At 45.6% G+C, this 22,762-nt stretch overlaps 4 protein-coding genes across 6 annotated transcripts; all 4 read left to right on the forward strand.

Moving 5' to 3' along the window:
- Nucleotides 1-742: 742 nt before the first annotated feature.
- Nucleotides 743-3,815, forward strand: atp5po (ATP synthase peripheral stalk subunit OSCP). The gene is made up of 7 exons (XM_053879465.1): nt 743-836; nt 1,109-1,159; nt 1,244-1,354; nt 1,664-1,793; nt 2,133-2,245; nt 3,306-3,392; nt 3,584-3,815. The coding sequence occupies exons 1-7, from the start codon at nt 810-812 to the stop codon at nt 3,692-3,694; spliced, it is 630 nt and encodes a 209-aa protein (XP_053735440.1). The 5' UTR covers nt 743-809; the 3' UTR covers nt 3,695-3,815.
- Nucleotides 3,816-3,975: 160 nt separating this feature from the next.
- On the forward strand, nt 3,976-5,614 carry LOC128767450 (UPF0461 protein C5orf24 homolog). The gene is made up of 2 exons (XM_053879530.1): nt 3,976-4,223; nt 4,405-5,614. Exon 2 carries the CDS (start codon nt 4,411-4,413, stop codon nt 5,077-5,079), a length of 669 nt encoding a protein of 222 aa, XP_053735505.1. The 5' UTR covers nt 3,976-4,223; nt 4,405-4,410; the 3' UTR covers nt 5,080-5,614.
- Nucleotides 5,615-6,510: 896 nt separating this feature from the next.
- nsd1a (nuclear receptor binding SET domain protein 1a) lies at nt 6,511-18,235 on the forward strand. 3 transcript variants are annotated; one of them, XM_053879798.1, is made up of 23 exons: nt 6,511-7,172; nt 7,861-8,669; nt 9,132-9,273; nt 9,370-9,542; nt 9,864-11,583; nt 11,665-11,783; nt 12,397-12,616; nt 12,807-12,901; nt 12,962-13,006; nt 13,111-13,311; nt 13,378-13,470; nt 13,545-13,668; nt 13,731-13,931; nt 14,065-14,244; nt 14,840-14,996; nt 15,063-15,268; nt 15,341-15,453; nt 15,516-15,785; nt 15,849-15,965; nt 16,026-16,167; nt 16,535-16,641; nt 16,708-16,912; nt 17,061-18,235. In XM_053879798.1, exons 2-23 carry the CDS (start codon nt 7,878-7,880, stop codon nt 17,804-17,806), a joined length of 6,168 nt encoding a protein of 2,055 aa, XP_053735773.1. In that variant the 5' UTR covers nt 6,511-7,172; nt 7,861-7,877; the 3' UTR covers nt 17,807-18,235. The 3 variants fall into 3 exon arrangements, with proteins under 3 accessions (XP_053735773.1, XP_053735771.1, XP_053735772.1); XM_053879796.1 differs by lacking the exon at nt 6,511-7,172 and adding an exon at nt 7,567-7,773; XM_053879797.1 differs by lacking the exon at nt 6,511-7,172 and adding an exon at nt 7,567-7,773 and having other exon boundaries at nt 13,384-13,470.
- Nucleotides 18,236-18,804: 569 nt separating this feature from the next.
- slu7 (SLU7 homolog, splicing factor) lies at nt 18,805-22,697 on the forward strand. The gene is made up of 15 exons (XM_053879302.1): nt 18,805-18,955; nt 19,100-19,255; nt 19,364-19,517; nt 19,594-19,674; nt 19,790-19,954; nt 20,051-20,116; nt 20,191-20,322; nt 20,436-20,533; nt 20,637-20,704; nt 20,889-21,028; nt 21,510-21,671; nt 21,740-21,841; nt 21,918-21,992; nt 22,162-22,284; nt 22,348-22,697. The coding sequence occupies exons 2-15, from the start codon at nt 19,107-19,109 to the stop codon at nt 22,525-22,527; spliced, it is 1,695 nt and encodes a 564-aa protein (XP_053735277.1). The 5' UTR covers nt 18,805-18,955; nt 19,100-19,106; the 3' UTR covers nt 22,528-22,697.
- The last annotated feature ends 65 nt before the right edge of the window (nt 22,698-22,762 follow it).

Raw genomic sequence — 22,762 nt, forward strand, 5'->3', positions numbered from 1 at the left:
TTTTTGGCTAACACCACACTGTTAAAAAATGAATACAATATCCCAAATGAATAAAACATCCATATATTATTGTTGTTATTGGTAAGGTGATTCATTTTCATCACAAAGTGAGGAATTCGTGGGAAGTCAGTTTTAGGGTCTACATGAAAATATTGACCAGTTTTGTCCATAGATTCCCACTATCAGTCATCAGTGGACTCTTGGACTAGCAAAGACCTGACTGTCTACAAACATCACATACAGCATACCGGAGATCAGAAAAATACATTAAATATTTCCTATAAAAAAGACTCTCTGATCAAGTCTTTGTTGTGTTTCCTGCGTGTTTGGTGCGTAGCTGAATGTTGTGTAGCCTTGTCCATTCCACTATGCATCAAATACCTGTCTCAATTTGTCCATAAACGTCCGTGGTATTTACTTGATAAATAAATAGATACAAAATATTTTCATATTTGAATTAAACATATTCAAATATAGTATGTGCTTGTGATGAAAGTCTTTAGCTTCAGATCCAGCTTCATAGATTATAGGATTAGTAAATATTATCGGAACATGCGGTTAAATTAGCATCACTCTGTGTGGATATTTTTACATTACTGTGTTCGAACATGTGTCTCTTTTTTATTACAAGACCAGTTGATGTCGCTATCACATTACTGTCGGTTTTGTCACCGCTAAATAGACACCGAAGAAGACTTGACTTTTCCTTTCCGTTTCTTCTATACAACTACACTACCCATAACTTCCTATGTTCTACTGAGGTGCACATGCGCAGTCCCGCGTTCTATCGCCGACAGCTGTAGGAGAAAATGGCAGCACACATGCTAGGACAGCAGGTAAGACGCTCAATGATTTCAGCAATTTGGCTCGATTCATGCGTTTGTTCCCGATGGCGTTATTACTCAAACATAGCATTATGTGTTAAATTCATTCTATAAAGAAGCCGGGCGCTTCATATGTCCCATAACTTGGATCAGCGCGTTGCACTTGAAGGACTGCTAACCCGTTAGCCGGCTAGCTTGCTGTCTTTGCCGTAATCTGACAGAAGTTCAGTCACTTGAGATGCGTGTACCATGATTTTGTGGTTATAATAAGTATGTTTTCGCAGGTCCGTCAGTTCAGCACGTCTGTGATCAGGCCTGCTGCCAAACTGATCAAGGTAACCCACTAGCCGTTTGCATGTCTCTGGCCCCGTGAGCTTGTTGGTCCTAGAATTGATGACGGTTGATCCATTTTCCTCCAGCCTCCTATCCAGGTGTACGGAGTGCAGGGTCGGTATGCGACTGCGCTTTTCTCCGCTGCAAGCAAGCAGAAGAAACTTGACCAAGTCGAGCAGGAGCTGGGTAAAGTCTCTGTAAGTAAAAAGGTTATTCAAGATGAAGTAGTGTTCGATAGACTAGAATTGTTTTGGTTAAACTTTAGGTGCTTATTATTCATCTCTTCAATGAGCAAAACACTGGCATTCTTGTCCCTCAGTGTGTTGTATGTTTTGTCACCTGACCAGCACAGTTGAATCTCTCTCTTTTTTAAAGTGAACCATTTTCATAAGGACATGTTAAAAACACTGTCCTTAACTTCTTCCCGCTCTCCATTAGATGCTTCAGAGGTGACTTGTGGAACTAGAGAATATTGCACATTTAATAATCAAATGTCTTTTACCCAGGCCATCATCAAGGACCCCAAGATGTCCAGTATTGTCATGAACCCTCATGTTAAGCGTAACATCAAGCAGAAGACCTTCAACGATGCTCTTACCAAGGCCAAGCTGTCCCCCCTCACCGTCAACCTCATCAGTGAGTGTGGTTCACCCGGCAGGCTTTTTGTCCTCCTGCTTTTGTTCTAGAAAGCTGCAGTCATTTGTTCAGTGTTTCTAGTGGAATGAATCCATGGTTGCATTTCTATCTGTATAGCAGGCAGATTGGTTTAGTCCACTGTTTGAATAAGTTAAGCATGTGTGTCTTCTAGCTGTATTTAAAGAATATAATTTTCTTCATATTGCCAGGTGAAGCACGTCTTGCTGAATGTTCATTTCCTTGTTTGACATGGGGTCATGTAGGGCTTCTTACTTCAAGGTCACCTTCAGTGAGTTGTGTCATTGTCTCCCACCTAAGTTTGTCTTCTGTGATCTTCAGATGTTCTGGCCGACAACGGTCGTCTGACTTACACTGCAGATGTTATCGCAGCTTTTTCCAAGATGATGAGTGCACACAGAGGAGAGGTTCTCTGCTCCGTCATTACTGCCCAGGTATTCATTCAGTCATCTGATGAAGTGCATGTGTAAATGTGGTGTCTTCATGATGCAGAAACATTATCAGCTCTAACTTGACCACACTGGCTTCCAACAAAGATTGTTGCAATACTTTCATTCTTTTTATTCAATGTTAACTCATAACTCATGAGCCTCAGTAAAACCTTCAGTTGGTGTTGTTCTGAGACTACTTGGAACACAGTTCATCTAATGGTCTTTTTGCATTGGACCCATGTGCTCCACTGTAAATGTGTAAAATGTGAAAGGAACAGTCAGATCCTTCCATCCTCTGTGGCATGATTGTCAGTATTGGGGACAAGTATGTGGACATGTCCACCAAAACAAAGGTTCAGAGAACTGAGTGGTGTCTGTGTTGTTGGACTGGGACAACAAAACTGCACCAAGATGGTCACTTCTTACGTAGTCATATTTTTTTTATCTCTTCAGTTTGGATTCATTTGGTTAATTCAAAATAAGTAGTATTTTAGTGAGTTGCAATTGCTCTCTTGAGTAACTACAAAAGTTTAATTCATAAAGCCGCTTGACTTGTCCTTGTTGCCACAGATTATCTATGTAGAGCTGCTGGTTTTATTTGTATTGAGTGATAAAGTCAATTATTTTGGTGAAAACTAAAACACTGCATGGTCATTGACCGGCAGATGCTGCAGGTATGATTTTTTTTTAAATTTAATAAATGATTCCTGCATTATTAATATATGGTTTGATGCAGCATGTAATTCCCACTTGCCACTCATGTGCCACTTATTATTTATGGTGTCCAGCTGCTTTACTGTAATATATGGTGACATTTTTTTTTTCCTGTCACACAGAGAAGTAAAAATAGCTAATAAAATGGTTAGTCCTTCATTGATGAAGGATGTGTTAAACTATGCAGTACTTATTGAACTTGAAGTACGTTTACATTCATTTAGAATTCATTCAATCTTTCTGGATTATTTATCTTCACATTTGCTTTTGTTATAAATGTGTTCAATTGCAATGAGACAATGTAAAGGTACTGTTTATCCACTACAGTAACAATGGTCTTTTCCCTCAGCCTCTGGATGAAGCCAATCTTGCTGAACTGAAGGTTGCTCTCAACGGCTTCCTCCAGAAGGGGGAGTCCATCAAGCTGGAAACTAAGGTAAACTCACCGCTGCATCAATATTAGAAACAACTGAGTGGACTGAGATGAATTGACTTCCGTGGTTGGAAAAGGAACAAAATATGCCTTAAAGGAATATGAGCATCTTAGTTAGAAGCTACAAAATGACTAATGTTGATGAAATGGATTTTTTGTTTTGTTTTTAATCATGTTTCCATTCACTCCAACAGTCAGATCCTTCCATCCTCGGTGGTATGATCGTCAGTATCGGGGACAAGTATGTGGACATGTCCACCAAAACAAAGATTCAGAAGCTGACCAAACTCATGAGAGAGACATAAGTTTTGATCGAGGGGTGTGCTGACTAATGTATATTGCTATCTGTTCTGCCAGTGCAGTTGCTCCATGAATCCAGTTTCTGTACTTAAGGTCCTATGGATGTTAATAAAAATCTATACAAAATGTTGCAGTGCCGTTTTAATCATTGCGTTTGTTTCTTCGTTGCTTCCCTGTGGCGTGATGTCCTTGTTCTAAAGATGCTCCTTTTGTTCTGAGCGTCACCATGAAAGAGCAGCACACGCTACTGCGCCCGGAGATCTGTCGCGCATGCGCGAGCAGCGCATCCTGTTGTGTGTGTTTTTTTTCCCTCCTCCTCGGAGAAAATGGCTGCTTTCTCATCCTAACCTCTGCCAGAAGGATTCAGTGTTCCGAAGATCTGGAGCGGTCCCTGGACAGCGCTTCCTCGCCGGTCATGGACATCGCTGCGTAGCCTGTGCTCCGCCATCACGAGCATGTTGACGCTGTCAGACGGAGGAAATGTGTGCCACCCGACTTTAACCCTTTCTACGCCAACATCTGCAGACAAATGAGGTACGATATAATCGCTGCTACGTTCATCGTCGCTCGCGAACGTCGATGAGTTCCTGCGTCAAAGTCGCGTTTGGCTCGTAAAGCATTTGCTAGCACAGGAAACTACTGGCTACATTGTGTAGTCCATCCGGTTCATGAGTAGCATCTCGCTATAATGACTTGGATGCTCTGCTTTCCACAGAAGACGATGAATCAGGTGACCAGCAGCAGTAGCAGTGACTTCTGTATGAGTGGACTGGCCGTGGACTGCCATGCGGCCAGCCATTTCGACGTGTGCAGCACCCAGTCAGGCAAGTTCTACCCCACAGCAGCCCACTCCGGCCTGCACTTGTCCCTGGCTGGCTTAGCCCCCTTGCCTCAGGGGATGCACAAGGTCATGGCGTGTCAAATGCAGGAGAACCAGAACAGTTTTGAGCCCGAGGCTGTGATGGTTCGGGTGGGTGATCCTCTGGAGGCCGATGGCCCTAAGAAGAAAAAAGGTACGCCCAAGTCTGGCCGACGGGGGAGGCCTTCGGGAACCACCAAGCTGGCAGGGTATCGCACAAGTACCGGACGCCCACCTGGAACGACAAAGGCCGCCGGCTTCAAAACCAGTCCTGGGAGGCCACTCGGTACGACCAAAGCAGCCGGGTACAAGGTCAGCCCTGGACGGCCGCCGGGCAGCATCAAGAGTCTGGCGCGGCTGAAAAAGTTGGAGTTTGCTTGTGACAGTGCAAAGAAACTAGACTTCAGTGGCTGTAGTGAACCCAAGAAACTAGACTTCACAAGCTGCGACGCCCCAGCCTTTCCCTTTCTGCTGATGGACAAGAGAGACGCGTGTGAGTCTGGTGAAAAAGAGGAGGAACCCGGGAAATGATCTGCGGCACCGCCCTCTGAGCTCATGCGGTGGAGAGTATGCCTAGACCATTCATCTTAAACGTTTTATTTGATAAAGACTGGCTTCATTTTTACACGATCGCATGATCCCGTCGGACAGAGAAGCATGTACTTGATTAAATCAGTCGAGGAACTTTTTATCAGTTTGTACTTTAAATACTTGCACCTTTAGCACTTGTTTTTGTATCGTGACATACAGTGCATCAATTATTTATTCTAACCAGTTGATAAGATCAGCTTTTTTTTCTTTGTTCATAAACATGTAGGTGTGTTTTTGTTGTCTGCAGCAATGTAACTCACTTAAAATGTCATGCAGCATTGTTTCTACATGATCGAAAAGTAATTGTTCCAAACACCGTAACTGTTATTTCTTCACTGTTATGTAACGTGAAAACCCTTGTTAAAGTCATCTGTATGTGGCTGTGCTGTCCTGGAGTAGGAACAAATAACGCTTTTCAGACAATTATTACTGTGCTGTAATAAAAAAACAAACTGAATAAAACGTTTTTCAAATAACGGTCATTGGGCAGTTTGGTGTTTGAATTGCATGTGTTTTATATTCAGAGGCTGTCAGATTGTTCACAGCTGTTGCACCTTAGTTCCTCCACTGCAGTTGTACCTGAACTTGTTGATTTGCCAAACTAGTTTCCAGGATGATTCAAACATGTAGCTTTGTCTTGTTTTTGTGAATTGTAATGTCTATTCCTAGTCATATTCTAAGGAGATTTTTTTGGGGACATGTGCATGTGTCCACATGGAACTGCTTTTTCATGTCGTAAAATCACATTTTTCTGACACTGAAGTATGAAGTACTGTATGCATGTGATACTTTCATGGGGGTAGTGTTTGATGAGAGTATCTGTACCACCACTGCACTGATGTATACTGTATATAACTGTTTACTACCCTTGATAGTGGGTGCTATTCTCCTTTCCGCCACAGTGAGGCCAGTCTCCTCCAACTAGTCATCTGCCGGTACTAACACAGTTATTACTTATGTATGCCCAATGAACAATTCCATACCGGAACTACTCAATTATGCGCTTAATATTTAAAGATAAATCGGGTTGCAACGTTTCATAACGGTTTTGTCGTCATGTTTATAACGACTTGGTTTTTATTTGAGATGCACTGGATGAGTTTGTGGGTGCTGCTCTGGGATTCTGAACTTCTGAACTTAATTCTAGATGGTGTTTGTGCGCAGACACGGTGAGCCGCGGATGAATCCGGCCGGGACACGTCGTGTGGCTGCTTGGTCTTTGTCTGGTCCAGAGGGACTGGCCTGGAGCAGCTATTGTACTCGCAAGGCAGATGTTTCTAAAACTGGCGCAGTTGTAGTTGATTCGTGCGACCACTTGAGCCAAGTCAGAGCCAAGAATGACACGTGTCCAGTCGTTCTGAGCGCGCCTCGGCGTCTTTTCCTGGTCAAAAGCGAGCGGCGCTTCGAACCAACATGGCGCACAATCTGAAGAGGCCGAGCTGCGTCTCTCTTCCTGTCGACCCGCACACACGCGCTCGCGTCTCCGAGACGACTTCAACGGCCACAGCAGCCGAATGACATCCAGACGCGCTAAGAACGAGTCGCCGGTTTATTGAGAAGTCAGTCTGTGCCGAAACTTTACCTGGACGCGCACGCGCGCCCCGGTAGGCTCATCCGCGCCTGTGTGCGCGCGTGCTCCCCAGTGACGCGCGCGAGCGGTGTCACGGCCTGTGTGCAGACGGGGGGTTGTGCCGATTGGCTGCCGCGGCTCAACCAGCACCGTCGGTCCGGGCTTGTTTTAACACAACCAGGGGCACTTCGACAGAAACCATGTAGTCAATAAGGCGCGGTGTGTGTATAGAGGACCCGCACAGCAACAATGAGACTCGCCGTGGCTCTCTGCCGCCGCTTCTTTGCCGTGTAAAGTGACAGAGAAGGGCCGCCGCTGCTGAGGCGATGGGAGCGAGAGCCTCGGCCTACTACTACTGCTGCAGCTGGGATTGTGCTGCAACACACACACCGAGAGAAACACTGGCTTTGCAGCACACTTCTCCCCACACGCTGCTGCTTTTGTCGTCACCGAGCTCCAAATGGTGAGTTTCCCGAGTGTTTTAAACTTTTGCGGACGTGATCGTTAATCGCAGCTTTGTGTGTCGGTGTGTGTGTGTTTGTGTGTCGGTGTGTGTGTTGATGGCTCAGTGTCAGCACCTCTGATAGAGCAGAAGCTCCTCCTGGGACAAAGCTAGTCAGCGTTTCTCCTCGGAAAAGGACGTTTTCTCTTGGTTTGTGAATGAAGCGGGGCTACACGGAGACGGTGTTTGTCCTTGTGTGGACCGGCCTCTTGTGTGGAGGCCATGCTTCTCAGTGTTTGTGTGTGTGTGGACTGGCCAGCTCTGGTAACAACAGTTCCTCTCACGCTTCCATTTCCGCACCTTTGTTACTTGAACGCAATTTCTTCCAGTCTACTCGGTACCGAGGCAGGATTTCACTCAGCTGCTTTGTTTTGATTGAAAAGTACTGGGGGTCGGAGGAGGAGAGGAACACACACGTCACCTGAAATGTCATCCGTTTGAGACTTGTAGTGGATCTGTTTAAGCAGAGCGATGATAGTTGAGAAACAGGGCTGTCACTGTGGATCTTTCTTTGGTGGAGCAGCTCTGCAGACTCACCTCTGTGCTGTAGCCGAGGAGCATGGTATGAATCAGGAGGGAAATATTCTGCATGACAGTATGTCAATTGATATTCAATGAAGTCGCTGAATGATGCTCTTTTTCTTTGCAGGATTCCGTCATGAAAACATGAGTCAGTCATACAGACCTGGCAGGACAGTGTTTGGCTCCAGTCAGCCAGATCTGGGGTCCCACAATGGCCAAATGAGCACCTCCTACGGAAACCAGGGTAGCATTCTAAAGCGTAAGGCCGACAAGATCTCAGCACTGCAGCCACCCTCGCCCAGTCTGAAACAGCCGGTTCTTCTGGGGTACAGTCACTGCTACAGCCCTCTCAAGCGCTTTCCGACCTTCAGGAAAGAGGACCCGGCGAAAGATCCCCACACTCGCAGTCATGTTCACTGTGCAAGCCCGATCAGCGACGATGAGTTTGAGGCGCCGGCGGTCCATCTACCTCCTTCTCCTGAAGACGTGGAGCCTTTTGACTCCTTGCAGGGTATCACCCGGAACGGTTTCTCCCCTCACAGCCCTGACTGCTTCGAACGGTGCTCCCCTGTCCCCAATGACTACCTGCATTTTGGGTCCACGCTGTTTGCAACCAGGGATGAACAAGAGGAAGAAGAGCACAGTAGCGACCATGAGCTGATGCCTTTTGAGCGGCCCCCCAAGTGGAGTAGGGGTCGAGCTGTTACAGACAATGACACGAGTTACAGTTCAGGGATGGACAAGCGGACTTACAAACCTACTGTCTTCAATCTGATGTCAAAAACAATTTCTGAGCTCAATCCTACACTAAGTCCGAGTGCACTGCCTGAAATAATCATGAGGGATGAATGGACTGTTGGGGAGGAGTCGAGCAGTGATCGAGAGCTGGCTTCCCCTGAGCCGGCACTTGTTTCACCCACTGGCACGGATTCTAATGTAAGTTTTTATGTCATTGTGAGTAAGTGGAATAACTTTGATCTCATCTTCGGAATAGTGTCCTTCCTTTGTGTTTGTGTTTTGTTCTGCTGTCCTCTATAAATCTTAAAAAGAGCGACAGTCATGAAAAAAAATGTCGTATTCTTCCTAGTCAATTCATTTTGACTTGACGTGATAATTTCATTAGCTTTTTAAATTACGATTTCTCTGTGTAAATGAGACTCATTTTAAAGAGATAGGTCTTCAGTCGTCATTGCAATGTGGAGTGGTTCCAACACCCACCAAAAAATCTCATTCAGGAACTTGGAGATGTGTTGTAACATAGCCATTTGTGTAGTGATATATTAGCTGTTCGGTGGGTCGGAGTGTAGATACCTAGCTGATTAACTAAATGTAGCATTATTGAACTTGTTCTCAATGCATTTTTTTCCAAGTCTCATTTGTTGTTGTTCTTCTCTTTAGTCCAACAGTCCCAAGAAAAAGCTTTCCCCCGGCGTGAAATACGTCGAGGGAGACCTGGTCTGGGCTAAATTCAACAGACGTCCTTGGTGGCCCTGCAGGATCATGTGCGACCCAGAACTGGGGATCTACACTAAGATGAAAGGTTCTGTCCAAAATGAGCCTCTAATGATAAAAAAAACATTGGCAAAACTCTGGACACACCTGTAAGTGCTTTGTTATTTTGCATGTATCCCTGCAGTGCCACATCCTCGACCTTGCCGGATGTATTTCCTCAAGACAATCGGGGAGATGGCAGAGTGTGCCTGGGTCCAGGGGAGTGCCGTTCTAGCTTTCGAAGGAGGTCATCAGTTCGAAGACCTACCTGTTCTGAGGAGGAGAGGGAAGCAGAAGGAGAAGGACTACAAGTATTCAGTAAGCGCTTACATTTGTGAGCTCTGTACTATGGCAACCCGAGATGTCATGCTGATTTATGAAAGCGGGAAGCAGAGAGGAAAAGCTATGGATTTATACAGCCAGTGAAAAGTGTTTTTATTCACTTTGTGTCATGTTCGTTGTTCCTGAGCAGGTGAGTTCTTCCGCTGGTCCAGTTCTGTTGGCCAGTTGCTTTCATTGTGTGACAGGCGTCTACTCTGACTACTCTGTGATAGAACATATAGAAAAATGACAGGAAAGGTGCCCTGAAGTCTCATGATCTGACTGGAAACATTAATAGTCTTTTTTTGTTTTTTACAGATACCCAAAAGTTTATTGACTGCTTGGAAAGTCAGTGTGGCTGAGGCGGAGTATTTGCTTCCAACCCAACAGCAGAGCACTGAGTCAGTACCATCGATATCCGGTAGAGGTGAAGCTTGTGGACTAAAACGACCTCAGGAAAGGTCAGAAGAGCAGCTCTTTCTCTCGGCGGATACTGGCCAGAAAACACCTCAGGGTGTTACCCACTCTCGCATTTCCATGCCGAATAACTCGGAGACGCCCCAATCCAACCAGAGCACACCGTGTAGGAAGAGAAAGAAGTGCTTATCGGACATTTTTGGCCACATGGTCGGTGAATCAAGTGATACTTCTGTCTTCATGGACTGTTCTCAAACACCCATCAAGCCACTAAAAGAGTCTGTGGAGTCGCCTTACGCTGACCTTGACACTGTCCCAATGCTGCATCGTCCAAAACAAAACGTACCCTGCCCTACAAAAGATCTTCATATACCAGTCATTAAAGAACTGGATTCATCAGACGTCGAACCTTCTTTTAGAGCAAATGCGACAGATTTATTTAGCTCCCCACTGGACTGCTTCACGAACTTTGAGCCAAGTTCCGGCTGCTATCAAAAACCGTCTGACGCTTTGGGTAGAACGCATTCATGTGGTCCTCCAGACTGCGGCCGTTTAATCTCAAGAACAACAAATGAGGATGTGGTGCTCGATAATGCAGTGGCCGTGAGCCAGTCCTCACTTCATGGACTCGCTAATGGTTGTCATAACAAAACACCGTCTCCCATCAGAACTGGAATCTCTCCTGACTGGAAATTATCCCCAGGTACATTATCTTCTTCGCATCATCGCTCCCCAAAGAGACGATCGCGGAAACCGGAAAAAAATCAGATTCGCAATGGCTCGCAAATGAAGTCTAAAAGTGGGATGTTAATGGGGATGCCCATGGAAATAAAGGAGGAGGACGTTGATCGAGGAATATCGCCGTCCTCTTCCCCGTCTTCATCTCCATCCCCGATGGAATCATTTAAGAATTTAAAAGAACTCACGTTTCAATCTTTAGTGAGAGAAGAATCCAACTATTCGGACTCTCCTGTGTTTCATCCTGATTCCAATTACAAGTACAGCACCTTCCTGATGCTTCTGAAAGACATGCATGATACCAGAGAGAAAGAAGGAAATCCATTGATCGTCCCGCCGCCACCCGGACTTATCAAGGAGGAGCCTCTCATTATTCCTACCTCTACAGATGCACTGAAATGTTCTGGTGCTGCTATTGGTCATGGGATCAAAACCGAGCCACCGGTTCGGTCGGATCCCACCGAAGTCACACCTGTGAAACGAAAAACAAAGCCAGTCATGAAGGTGGACACGTACCGCGTGGGAGATTGCTTCAATTACCCCGACAAGCAGCGACGAAAACAAAGTGTTCCTGCCCGATTGGCAGCATCAAAGGTGTCCTCAGACCCGACTGAATCGCTCGACAGCAAAGAGGTAGCCACCGGTGACTCCACCGATCCTAGATGTGGACACCCGGCGTCCACAAGTGTTTCTACTGGCTTTCTAGAAAGAAATTCAGACACGCTTCTGGCTCCAAAGAAGCGCTGGCAGATGCAGAAGCAGAATTCTGCTGTTAGAGAACTTGACACGAATGGCTCACATTCACCTGGTGCTTCTCCAAATCCAAGTGTGGAAGTTAGCAAGCCCGAAGAGCATAACTTTTTGGAAGCACGCAGTGTAACAGGTAAAAGTTTAGCACAACCGCACAACCTAATGGATCAAGAGGCATGCGACTCTGAAATAAATCTAAATGATATACTCACAGGACATTCACACACCAAGCCGCCCCGCAAAACAGCGAGAAGGCCCGTGGAGTCATCCCACAAGTTTGATCATCATATTGCTGCCAAAGCAAATTCAAAGACACATGACACCTACAAAATGGTGAGTTGTTTTCTCGTCTTGTTTTGTTGGAAAGTCACTTTCTTTCCTAGTGCTGCACTACAATTCCGGCACGTAGCTGGGATATGGAAACAGAGTGCAAATGTGAATTGATTTTCTCAGCTGTAGCTTCAAGTCTTTCAGTGCATTATGGAACTTGTACATAGTAGTAGTACTACTATGTACAACTATGGCAGTACTACTATGGCAACCTATAACCTAAGGCCTGTGGGCCTGATGTGACCCACAGGCCTTAGGTTATAGGTTCGTGTTGTCATGGTCTCTCCTAAAGCCATGCTTGAGTCCAGCATGAAGAACTGGTCCAAGGCAAACCTGGGTCCTTCATGTGTGGATGTTGTTCCCTGTTCTTCAGTAGTTTCATCCCATGTGAGAGTGCGTGAGGTTTTCATGTCCCCTGTGATAAACTGGTCATGTATCTCGTGTGTCTATGTTAGTGGTGTGATAGACTGCAGACCTTGTTACGAGAGTAAAATTTAGAAAATGATTTAATGTTAATGAGGTCCTCAAATGGCAAGACTTTTCCACTGTTACTAGTTATGCGTTTGTCACACAGAGAATGGAGATGATCATCTGACAGACCCTTGTTTAATTGTAGGACACTGATGCATTCGTTGACTGTGAAACTGAAGAGATGCAGAGCAGCTCCTCCCTCCATGACCTTAGCATCACATCAGAAATCTCAACCGGGTCGTTCGTGGAGAGCGACGAACCGCAGGAACTGAGGACGAATGAAGAGCAGCTTCCAGCTGTTGAATCATCCAGATCCCAACCCTCCCTCAGCCTCGCAGGACAAACTGATCTACCTCCTCAGTCCGGTACGAGGAAACTTGGATGTACAAGAATGCACTGTGTTTAAGTCTGTGGTGCTGTGCATTGCAAATAGTTTAATAGTTTCCTGATGAAGTCAGGAAGTGACATTGCACCAGAAATTGCTGTGTGAAATAGATAAATGCTGCTTCTAATATAGTTGCACTGAAGTGTGTAAGTTTTTACTGTGTCCTTTAGACTCAAGTTCAGAATTATCGGAAAGAAAAAGGCCACGGAAGTCATCACACAAGGTCCTGCCCTGTGCCATAGAGGAGCTGTCTTCCTCAGAGAAGGTAGGTTGCATCAAGCTGGGAGTGTTGATGTTTTTTGACAAATATGTTTGCGGTTTACAGCCCGACTGTCTGTCTAAGCTGGAGGAGTCCCAAAAGAATCATCAGGTAATACTGAATGGCTTGGATGCTTCCTTTCCTGGTGGTTATTGAGTTGAGTTAGATCATCAATACAGAATGCTAGCTGGTAATCGTAACCACAATTTGGACAGGTTGAGCCTGTCAAGAAGGAAAAGCCGAAACCCTCATCGCCTCCGCCTCTTGCTGAGCTGCAAAGTGGGCTGAAGAATGTTAGAGTTCTGGTTCGAAAGAAGTCCTTCAGTCCCCGGCGATCTAAGAATCCCAAAAAAGAAATCTGTGACGAAGAGGAAAAAGAGAAAGTCCACACTGGCAAGGTGGCAGCTAAACCTGAGGTGTGGCTCTATAATCACTTTGATCAGTGGATTATCAGGGCGGAACAAATATTTGCCATCTTTCAGGTGCAGTCGGTTCAGATATGTGAAAACGCCTCCACCCAGATCGATGTGAAGGGGAAAATCGGAGCTGCATCCCTGAAGGAGAACGTTTGTCAGGTGTGAAGGAGTCTAGTTCCTTTTGAAATGATGGTGTTTTGTATTGTGTTTGATGCTAACGTTGATGCTCGCAGGTGTGTGAGAGAACTGGAGATCTGCTGGTGTGTGAAGGTCCCTGCTTCGGAGCCTTTCACCAACACTGTATCGGTTTATCTGACGCACCAAAGGGGAAATTCATCTGTCAGGAGTGCAAGAGTGGTGCGTTCACTCTCCCCGCCTTGTGTCATGAAACCAACGTTAACCACTCTATGTATTTTTAGGTGTCCACACGTGTTTCGTGTGTAAGGAGTCCGATAGTAGCGTGAAACGGTGCATGATACCATTGTGTGGGAAGTTCTACCACGCCAGCTGTATTCTGGCCTACTCTGCTACGCAAACACACAACAAAGGGTTCCGCTGCTCCCTCCACGTCTGTCTGTCCTGCCACATCACTAATCCTCTCAACATCTGCTGCTCCAAAGGTAAGCTGCTGAAAGATCTGCCCCTTGGAACTGTTGGGGTTGATGTAAGGACAGCATCTTGTGTGTTTTTACCGTGTTTTGTTGTGGATCAGTTCATATTCACCATGTCACGATTCTTGGGTCTCGCCTGCAGGTCGCTTGGCTCGGTGTGTGCGCTGTCCTGTTGCCTACCATGCTAATGACAACTGCATGGCAGCAGGAAGCCTGGTGCTGGCCAACAACAGCTTCCTCTGCCCAAACCACTTCACTCCCCGTAAAGGCTGCAAGAACCATGAGCACATCAACGTCAGCTGGTGTTTCGTCTGCTCGGAAGGTAGGACTGACAAGAGTGCTTCACTGTCGCCGCGTGTTATGTTGTATTCACTGTCGTTTAGCTGACACCTTTCATCTGCATCTGTTGCAGATGAGTGTGGCATATTGTGTAGAAGACTTTGCCCATGAGCCGTGTGTAACAAGTCAGTGTGCAAAGGAGCTAGCAAGAGTACAAAAAATTATATAATTGTGCATAACCCATTTTACTGATCACTCTCATCTGGATTTAAAATGGCCGAGTTTATATGTGATTTCATGTGTCCTGTAGGTCCATTTGGATTTACAAATTTCCTCAAGATTTCTATTGCTTCTTATTGTATATATACCATGTGACTGAGCTGCATTTGCAAGGCACTTCTTTGCATGGCTCCTGAAGAGAGCAGAGCAGAGCAGATCTGCTCTGTGTTTGGGCAGTAGTGGGGACTACCTTAATGGCGGGTCTAGCTAAGCCCGGGTTCTCTTTCAGGAGTCACAGTAACATCGTGTTGGCACCACAGAATTGTGAAAATGGGCTTCAAATAGTTCAGGGGCCACAAATAACTGTCTGTACTTGGGTTCTATTTTGCTTGAATTCCTAATGCTGCTCTGTGTTGCAGGTGGAAGTCTCCTGTGCTGTGAGTCGTGTCCTGCTGCTTTTCATCAGGAATGTTTGAACATGGAGATGCCTCAAGGCAGCTGGTTCTGTAATGACTGCAAAGCAGGAAAGCGGCCTCGAATAAAGGATATCCTGTGGGTCAAATGGGGTCGTTACCGGTAGGTGAACTGCAGACTAGATTTCAAATAAATCCAGGCCTCAACAAGCACGACTCTTGCCCGTAGGTGGTGGCCTGCCGAGGTGTGTCAGCTGAAGGATGTGCCCACTAACATCATGAGAATGAAACACGATGTGGGAGAGTTCCCGGTGCAGTTCTTCGGCTCAAAAGATTTTGTCTGGACGTACCAGGCCAGAGTGTTTTCTTACATGGAGGGAGACACACACAACATTGAGAAGATGGGGAAGGGTGCCGACGCAGTTTACAAAAATGGTGAGTTCAGTTTGTGAATACTTGTTGATGTCAACTGCTTCAGATCAACTTATTCATTGTTGCTTCTCACAGCCCTGGTTGACGCAGCTGAGAGATTTAAAGAGCTCCAGGCTGAGAAGGAAATGAAGCGTCTGCAAGAGGACAAAAAGAACGATAAGAAACCTCCACCATACAAGCAGATTAAGGTTTGAATGATCGTGTCCTTCTGAAAAATATCATGAATCATGACACTCACGATACTTCTTAGGTGAATCGGCCGGTCGGGAAGGTTCAGATCATCACTGCCGACTTGTCAGATGTCCCTCGCTGCAACTGCAAGGCAACCGATGAGAACCCGTGCAGCGTGGACTCCGAGTGCATCAACCGCATGCTCTTGTACGAGTGCCACCCTCAGGTGTGTGCTGCTGGGGAGCAGTGTCAAAACCAGGCGTTCGCCAAGCGCCAGTACACTGCTGTGGAGATTTTCAGGACGTTGTCACGCGGCTGGGGTCTGCGGGGCGTGGCCGACATCAAGAAGGTGGGTAGAAGAGAGGCTGGTTAACGTGGAGTCGACCTTCTGTAACTGATGGTTTCACATCAGGGTGCTTTTGTGAGCGAGTATGTGGGAGAAGTGATTGATGAGGAGGAATGCCGCGCCAGGATTCGACACGCGCAGGAGAATGACATATGCAACTTCTACATGCTTACACTGGACAAGGTGACACATGAAGCCTGCTTCATGTTTTTGGAGGACAAGACTCACACCACCTCTTTTCAGGACCGGATCATTGATGCTGGACCCAAAGGGAATGAGGCTCGCTTTATGAACCACAGCTGTCAGCCCAACTGTGAGACCCAGAAGTGGACTGTGAACGGAGACACCAGGGTTGGACTGTTCGCCCTTGAAGACATCCCAAAAGGTATGAGATCATCATACGAAAATCTTAGTAAAACTATTAGCAATTCAGATGAAATGTGGACGTGCGCCAAAGTTTTGTGCATTGAGCTCTGCATTGCCTCAGACCAGTCATCATGTGACGTTAAAGACATGAGACTGGGTCACCTTCCTTCATCTCTCTGTGCTCAAGTTCTCATACTCACGTTTGTTTAAGTTGCCTCCAGCAGTGAACGGAGGTCAGATCTAACGTTTGTCTGTCTGACGGCATTAAGCTGTTGGATTAGATCACAAAGATCCCCAACCCCTCCCACACTGCTTCTTCTTCGGAGCCGCAGAAATACTTTCCCCCAGATGTGGTTACGAGGGTCTAATATTTTTGATCATTCCAGGGGTGGAGCTGACCTTCAACTACAACCTTGAGTGTCGCGGTAACGGAAAGACTGCCTGTAAATGCGGAGCGCCCAACTGCAGTGGTTTCTTAGGTGTTCGACCAAAGGTATAAACTAGTTTATGCTATAGTTGTATGACGTTGCTGTGACATACCTTATTTCTTTTTTAATAGAACCAGCCGCCAGCTGATAAAACTAAAGTGAAGGAAGGGAGGAAGCGGGTCGCTGGGAAGAAGAAGACCAAACAACAAGTGACAAAGGAGAGAGAGGACGAGTGTTTCAGCTGTGGGGACAGTGGACAGATCATCACCTGTAAGAAACCAGGGTGTCCGAAAGTTTATCACGCCGACTGTCTCAACTTGGCCAAGAGGCCGGCAGGTAGGAAAAGGGACTTGAGTATCTAGCTCTTCTTCAGTCCGTTTTATTAAGTGAGCTTTTTTACGTGAAACGCATGTTTGTGATACGATCCACAAATGGGTGCCTAGCCTTTTATAACTAAATATTAATTTCATTCTTTCCATTCCAGGACGATGGGAGTGTCCATGGCATCAGTGTGACGTGTGTGGTAAAGAGGCAGCATCCTTCTGTGAGATGTGTCCGAGCTCGTTCTGTAAAAACCATCGCGAGGGGATGCTCTTCATCTCCAAGCTGGACGGCAAACTCTCCTGCAGCGAACACGATCCCTGCGGTCCCGATCCGCTGGAGCCGGGGGAAATTCGCGAATATTCTCCGAAAGGGAATTCCACAAACCCTGCGGCAAAGTCTGTGTCATCTGCTGCATCTTCCAGGAAGACCAGGTCCACTTTTAACCCTGATCCCCAGCAGCCCCCGCCTCCCCCGCGTCTCTACATCAACACTAAGACGGCCACCTCCAGCTTCGTGCCCACCAGCAGATCCTACTTCTCGGGGAGAACTGAAGGGAAATCAGGGTCCTCAAAAGAAGATGGTGAAATAGAGGACGGTGAGGTTTGCAGGTTAGGGATCGAGGAGGTGGATGAGGACGATGATGAGGATGATGATGATGACGATGACGACGATGATGACGATGATGATGATGATGAAGATGAAGAGGATGAAGAAGACGGGGATGATGACGATGCAGAACATGTGAGTGAAATGGAGATGGTAGAGGACGAAGGAGCCAACCTGGAGGAGGAAGACGAAGTAGAGGGGGCTGAGGACGAACATGAGATTTGGGACGATTGTGCTGAGGATGACATTGAGGACGGAGAGGTGGATGGGGAGTACTGGCAGCAGGATGAAGTGCAATGATCCTCCATTTTTCCAGCTCAAACTACAGACTTGAAAAACTGTTGCTTAAAGAGTGTGCTATTTTGGTACCTACTTGAACGCAGCACCTGCCTTCGCTTTGGTACTGTGATGCCTTCTCATCCTCGTTCTGCTGGACTGACAGCGAGGATGGTCATTGGTGCTGCAGCTCCTCGACTGATACAATCAGTCGTCCTTGTTTTTGTGTTGTGCGTCCTGTTAGGTTCTCATTCTTTCAACACTGTTTACATTTTTTGCCTTTTTAAAAAGTATTTGTATTAAAATGTTTATCTGACCAAACTGTCATGATCATGAGGGCATCTGATGTTTTACATACTGCAGGAATGATTGTTTTACTGTCTCACTGTCGTCATGTTACATGTGGAAGCGTCACACAGCTGCTGCTTCTGAAGAAAACAAAAGAATAAATCACTGGAGTTGTTCTCATGACTAGTGTCCGCACGACGATCTGGATATTTTGGCATCAAGTATCTGTGGGTCACGTTCTCAAGTGACGGTCCTGGTTCTGGCGATGCAATATAACAGTTATGCATAGAAATTACGGCTTAAGGAGAGGTTAAGCTGTCAGCACCGTGTTGCGTTCACGGACCAAATCTGCTCCTGCATTCGTTAACACGGGGACGCGTCATTTATAAGTCATACTATATTCCGTAGTGTGGCAAATTAAATAGATCACATTGCCTTGTACACCCACTGACTTATAGTACCGATAAAGTGAACGTGGGCAACCATTATGACCGGTGACTGGTCAACCAAAGGATACTTTACTAGCACTACCGCTATAAGTCAGACGCAATACTAAACAATCACTAAAAACATGAGCGCGATCGGGAATGAATAACTGATTCAATATGGACATGCGGATATGCTACGTTAAATAGGGTCGCAGAACCGACTTCCAGAGTGCAATGAGTTACGACCACTAGATGTCGCACAATGTTATTAACACCCTGTGTCTACATCTTCATACCATCGAAGAAGACAGAGTGACGTACTGGTGTTGTTACAAAATGGCGACGGTTTGCTAGCCTCGACCAAAACACATTTTCCTTCTTAAATACGTACTTAGGAGCTTTATCACGGAATCGAAAGTTGTCGTCTTATATTTCGAAGGGGATATTAATATCAGAAGTAAGTCATGACGTTCATTTTGTGTACAAGTAACTTGGCTGTATTTGTACTGCGACACTCGGATTTGATGGGGATGCACTAATTCAGTTTCCCTCTCAACAATTGTGGCGATTTATTACATACAATTTCATTGTGTGCACGTAGCGTCACCATGACGGAACAAACCAACGGTGGTTCGGAGGCTACCTTGGGTCTGGATGAACCCAAGAAGATGACCAGGGAAGACTGGAGGAAGAAGAAGGAGCTGGAGGAGCAGAGAAAGCTGGGAAACGCTCCCGCTGAGGTGGACGAGGAAGGAAAGTGAGTTCGTCTGGCTGCTTTAGCTGTTGTTCCTTTTCGTTTTTACTGTGTGTGGAAATAACTAAAACAAACCTGATCTTCTTGTGCATTTGATCTTTCCTTCGCCAGGGACATCAACCCTCACATTCCTCAGTATATTTCATCTGTACCATGGTACATTGACCCATCGAAGAGGCCCACGCTTAAACATCAACGGCCACAGGAAGAAACCCAGGAAAAATTTTCATCTATTGGCGAATGGTATAAGCGAGGTGTGAAAGAGGTAAGGGTGTAGATTTGTGCCTTTACCTTGAAGTTCATGTCTTAGATATTTACAAGTGTCTTACCTTGTGAACTAGAATTCAATTGCCACAAAATACCGGAAAGGAGCTTGTGAAAACTGTGGCGCGATGACACACAAGAAGAAAGACTGTCTGGAGGTAAACATTAACTGTGAATGTGATCCACTTCATTCTTTATTGTAATTCTTTAAATTCTAGTTCACTATATATTTGTTTATAAATAACATAAGGCCGTGTGGAATATTTTTATCAGAGACCCAGAAAGGTTGGAGCAAAGTTTACTGGCACAGCTATTGCTCCAGATGAACATGACCAGGTCCAGCTTACTATGGATTATGACGGGAAGAGGGATCGCTGGAACGGATATGATCCTGAAGATCACCAGCGCATCGTTGAGGAATACGCTAAAGTAGATCTGGTGAGAAGCGTTGATGTTCACTTGTTTTCCTTATTGCATTTTTTTACTCATTTATTTCTTTAAATGCATGAAACTGAATGTGTTTTTATGTTTAAGGCCAAAAGGCAACTGAAGGCACAGAAGCTTCAGGATGAGCTGGCTTCAGGAAAACTTGACCAAAGTGTAAGTTGACTGCGATGGATGTTGGCTGCTTTTCAGAAAACCGATGGTTCATTTCTTATTGATTCTCTGTACAGGAGCGTGAGCATGACAGCGAGGGAGAGGATGAAGACAAATATGCAGACGACATTGACATGCCTGGGCAGAACTTTGACTCAAAACGACGTATCACTGTCAGAAATCTGCGTATCAGAGAAGACACGGCAAAAGTAAGTATGATTTCTGTGTTGCCCTAACACTGTTGTTTAGTTAACTGTTATGGTGGTGCAATAATTTTCTTTCTATTTTTTTAATTGGTAATTTTCCTGAATGTTGCTTTCAGTACTTGAGGAATCTGGATCCAAATTCAGCCTACTACGATCCAAAGACTCGAGCTATGCGAGAGAACCCGTACTCAAATGCTGGCTTTAATCCAGACGAGTAAGTCGTGGTCATCTGTTGCCATTATGTTTCTGTGAGAGTTAGAGTTAGAATTATTATTATTGTTCCGTCCTGTTGACATTCTGTTTAATTTGTTTTGCAGAGTTAGTTATGCAGGAGATAACTTTGCTCGCTACACTGGAGACACGATCACCATGGCTCAAACTCAGTGTAAGTACATGTGTTTTGCTCTTCTCTTCACATTACTTAAAAACATTGTGTCATCAACACAATCTTTCACTCTTCTTTATATCATAGTTATAAAGGTAAAACCATGATTTGGAGCATTGGACTGAATGCTTGATTTATTATTGCATCCTTTTTAACAATATTCTCAATGTGTTTTTGCCAAAAGTGTTTGCTTGGGAGGCCTACGAAAGAGGGTCTGAAGTGCATCTGCAGGCTGATCCCACCAAACTGGAGCTCCTCCATCGCTCATTCAAAGTGAAGAAGGAGGATTTCAAGGAGGAGCAGAGGGAGAGCATCCTGGAGAAGGTATGTTCAAGTCATAGACTTGGGCGCATCCTGACGTTCTGATTACATGGTACACGTCATGCCATTTTTATTGAGCGTGTTTGAACATGTGTCTCCCGTGTCCAATTGGATCCATAGTATTATATCCAAACCACTTTCAAGTTTTTAGACTGCCAATGTTCGGTTGCAAAAATGGCCGTCATTGGAAAACAAAACAAACGAAAAAAAAATCTTTCATTGGACAGATTCTAACATTAATTATGAAATAAACACAATCCAAAGTCTGTTTTTGGTTATTTTGAAATCTCTTTTTGGAGCTTACATCTGCTCATTTTTCACTTGACTATGAAATAAGGTAACTAAACAACAATTGATGCGTGTGTGCTGCCCCCAAGTGGTGGATGGTTGTATCGCATATTGTGAGACATGGCTGCCATAAATAATCCTTAAGTTTGACGCATCATTGGGATTCAGCTCACTATGTTTTTGTCCCATTCATCAGTACGGAGGACAAGAGCACTTGGACGCTCCACCGCGAGAGCTGCTGTTGGCCCAGACTGAGGATTATGTGGAGTACTCTCGTCACGGCGCCGTGCTCAAGGGTCTGGAGAAGGCGGTGGCTCGATCCAAGTACGAAGAGGACGTGCTCATCAACAACCACACAGTGAGCGACACTTTACACCCTCCAGAGAGCCTGGATTGTGAATAACGTTTCCCTGTGTCTGTGTCCAGTGTATTTGGGGGTCCTACTGGAAGGATGGCTTTTGGGGTTTCAAGTGCTGCCACTCTATGGTCAAACAGAGTTACTGCACCGGACAGTCAGGAATCGCGACAGTGAGTACACGCGTTTCTGTGTGCATGTGCCAAATGAGCCCTGACTAATTTACTTGTTTCAAATCTCACTGTGTAGAACAATACAGACTGTGTTCCGTTTGAAGAAGGGCTGAACGAGGTCGAGGAGGAAGAGCCCAAGACATTGCTAGAGGTCAGTGCGCAGTGACATGTGACTTGGTTCAGTGACCAACGCTAACTGTTAATGTGTCTGACATTAACTTCGCTTGCATTTATTTTATATTTTCACGTTTTTGCTGCTTGGGTCATGTTCTGTCAAATGACTTTCCATCATTAATCTTCTTTGTGGTCTTCAATCTCAGATGCATCAAGATAAAATGTTGAAAGAGAAAAAGAAGAAGAAGAAAAAGAAGTATAGGAGGCACAAGAAGCATGAAAGCAGTGATTCAGAAGATGAGGAAAAGAAGAAGGAAAAGTTGAAGAAGGTAAAGTGTTACAGTGCCCCCCACAGAGATGAGCTCCTACTGATCTGGTGTTTGTGCTCCAAGGCTCTGGATGCAGAGGACAAGCGCGTGAAGCAAGTGGACGCCATGATGCAGCTGGACGAAAGAAAGCGGCCGTACAGCAGTCTGCAGGAAGTCAAAGCTCCCACAGAGGAAGAGATGGAGGCCTTCCGCATGAAGCGCTGCCGACCTGATGATCCGATGGCTTCCTTCCTCGGACAGTGACCTGCTGAAACGTTACTGACTTCCTATTATGTCAGCTAAGGACTCGGCCAGAGCTCTAGCTCGGTGACAAACAAGTCACTCTGAACATGTGTACATGATTTCAACGTTTCTCATTTTGACCAGTGGATTATTGTAGATTATGTTTTCAACCCTTTTTAAAATAAAATTCTAGAGAAAACTTCAGTGGCTTTCTGAAAATGTGTGACATCTGACGCAGCTATGGGCCTGAGAATAG

The sequence above is a fragment of the Synchiropus splendidus genome, chromosome 11, assembly GCF_027744825.2.
Source record: "Synchiropus splendidus isolate RoL2022-P1 chromosome 11, RoL_Sspl_1.0, whole genome shotgun sequence".
NCBI classification, from domain to species: domain Eukaryota; kingdom Metazoa; phylum Chordata; class Actinopteri; order Syngnathiformes; family Callionymidae; genus Synchiropus; species Synchiropus splendidus.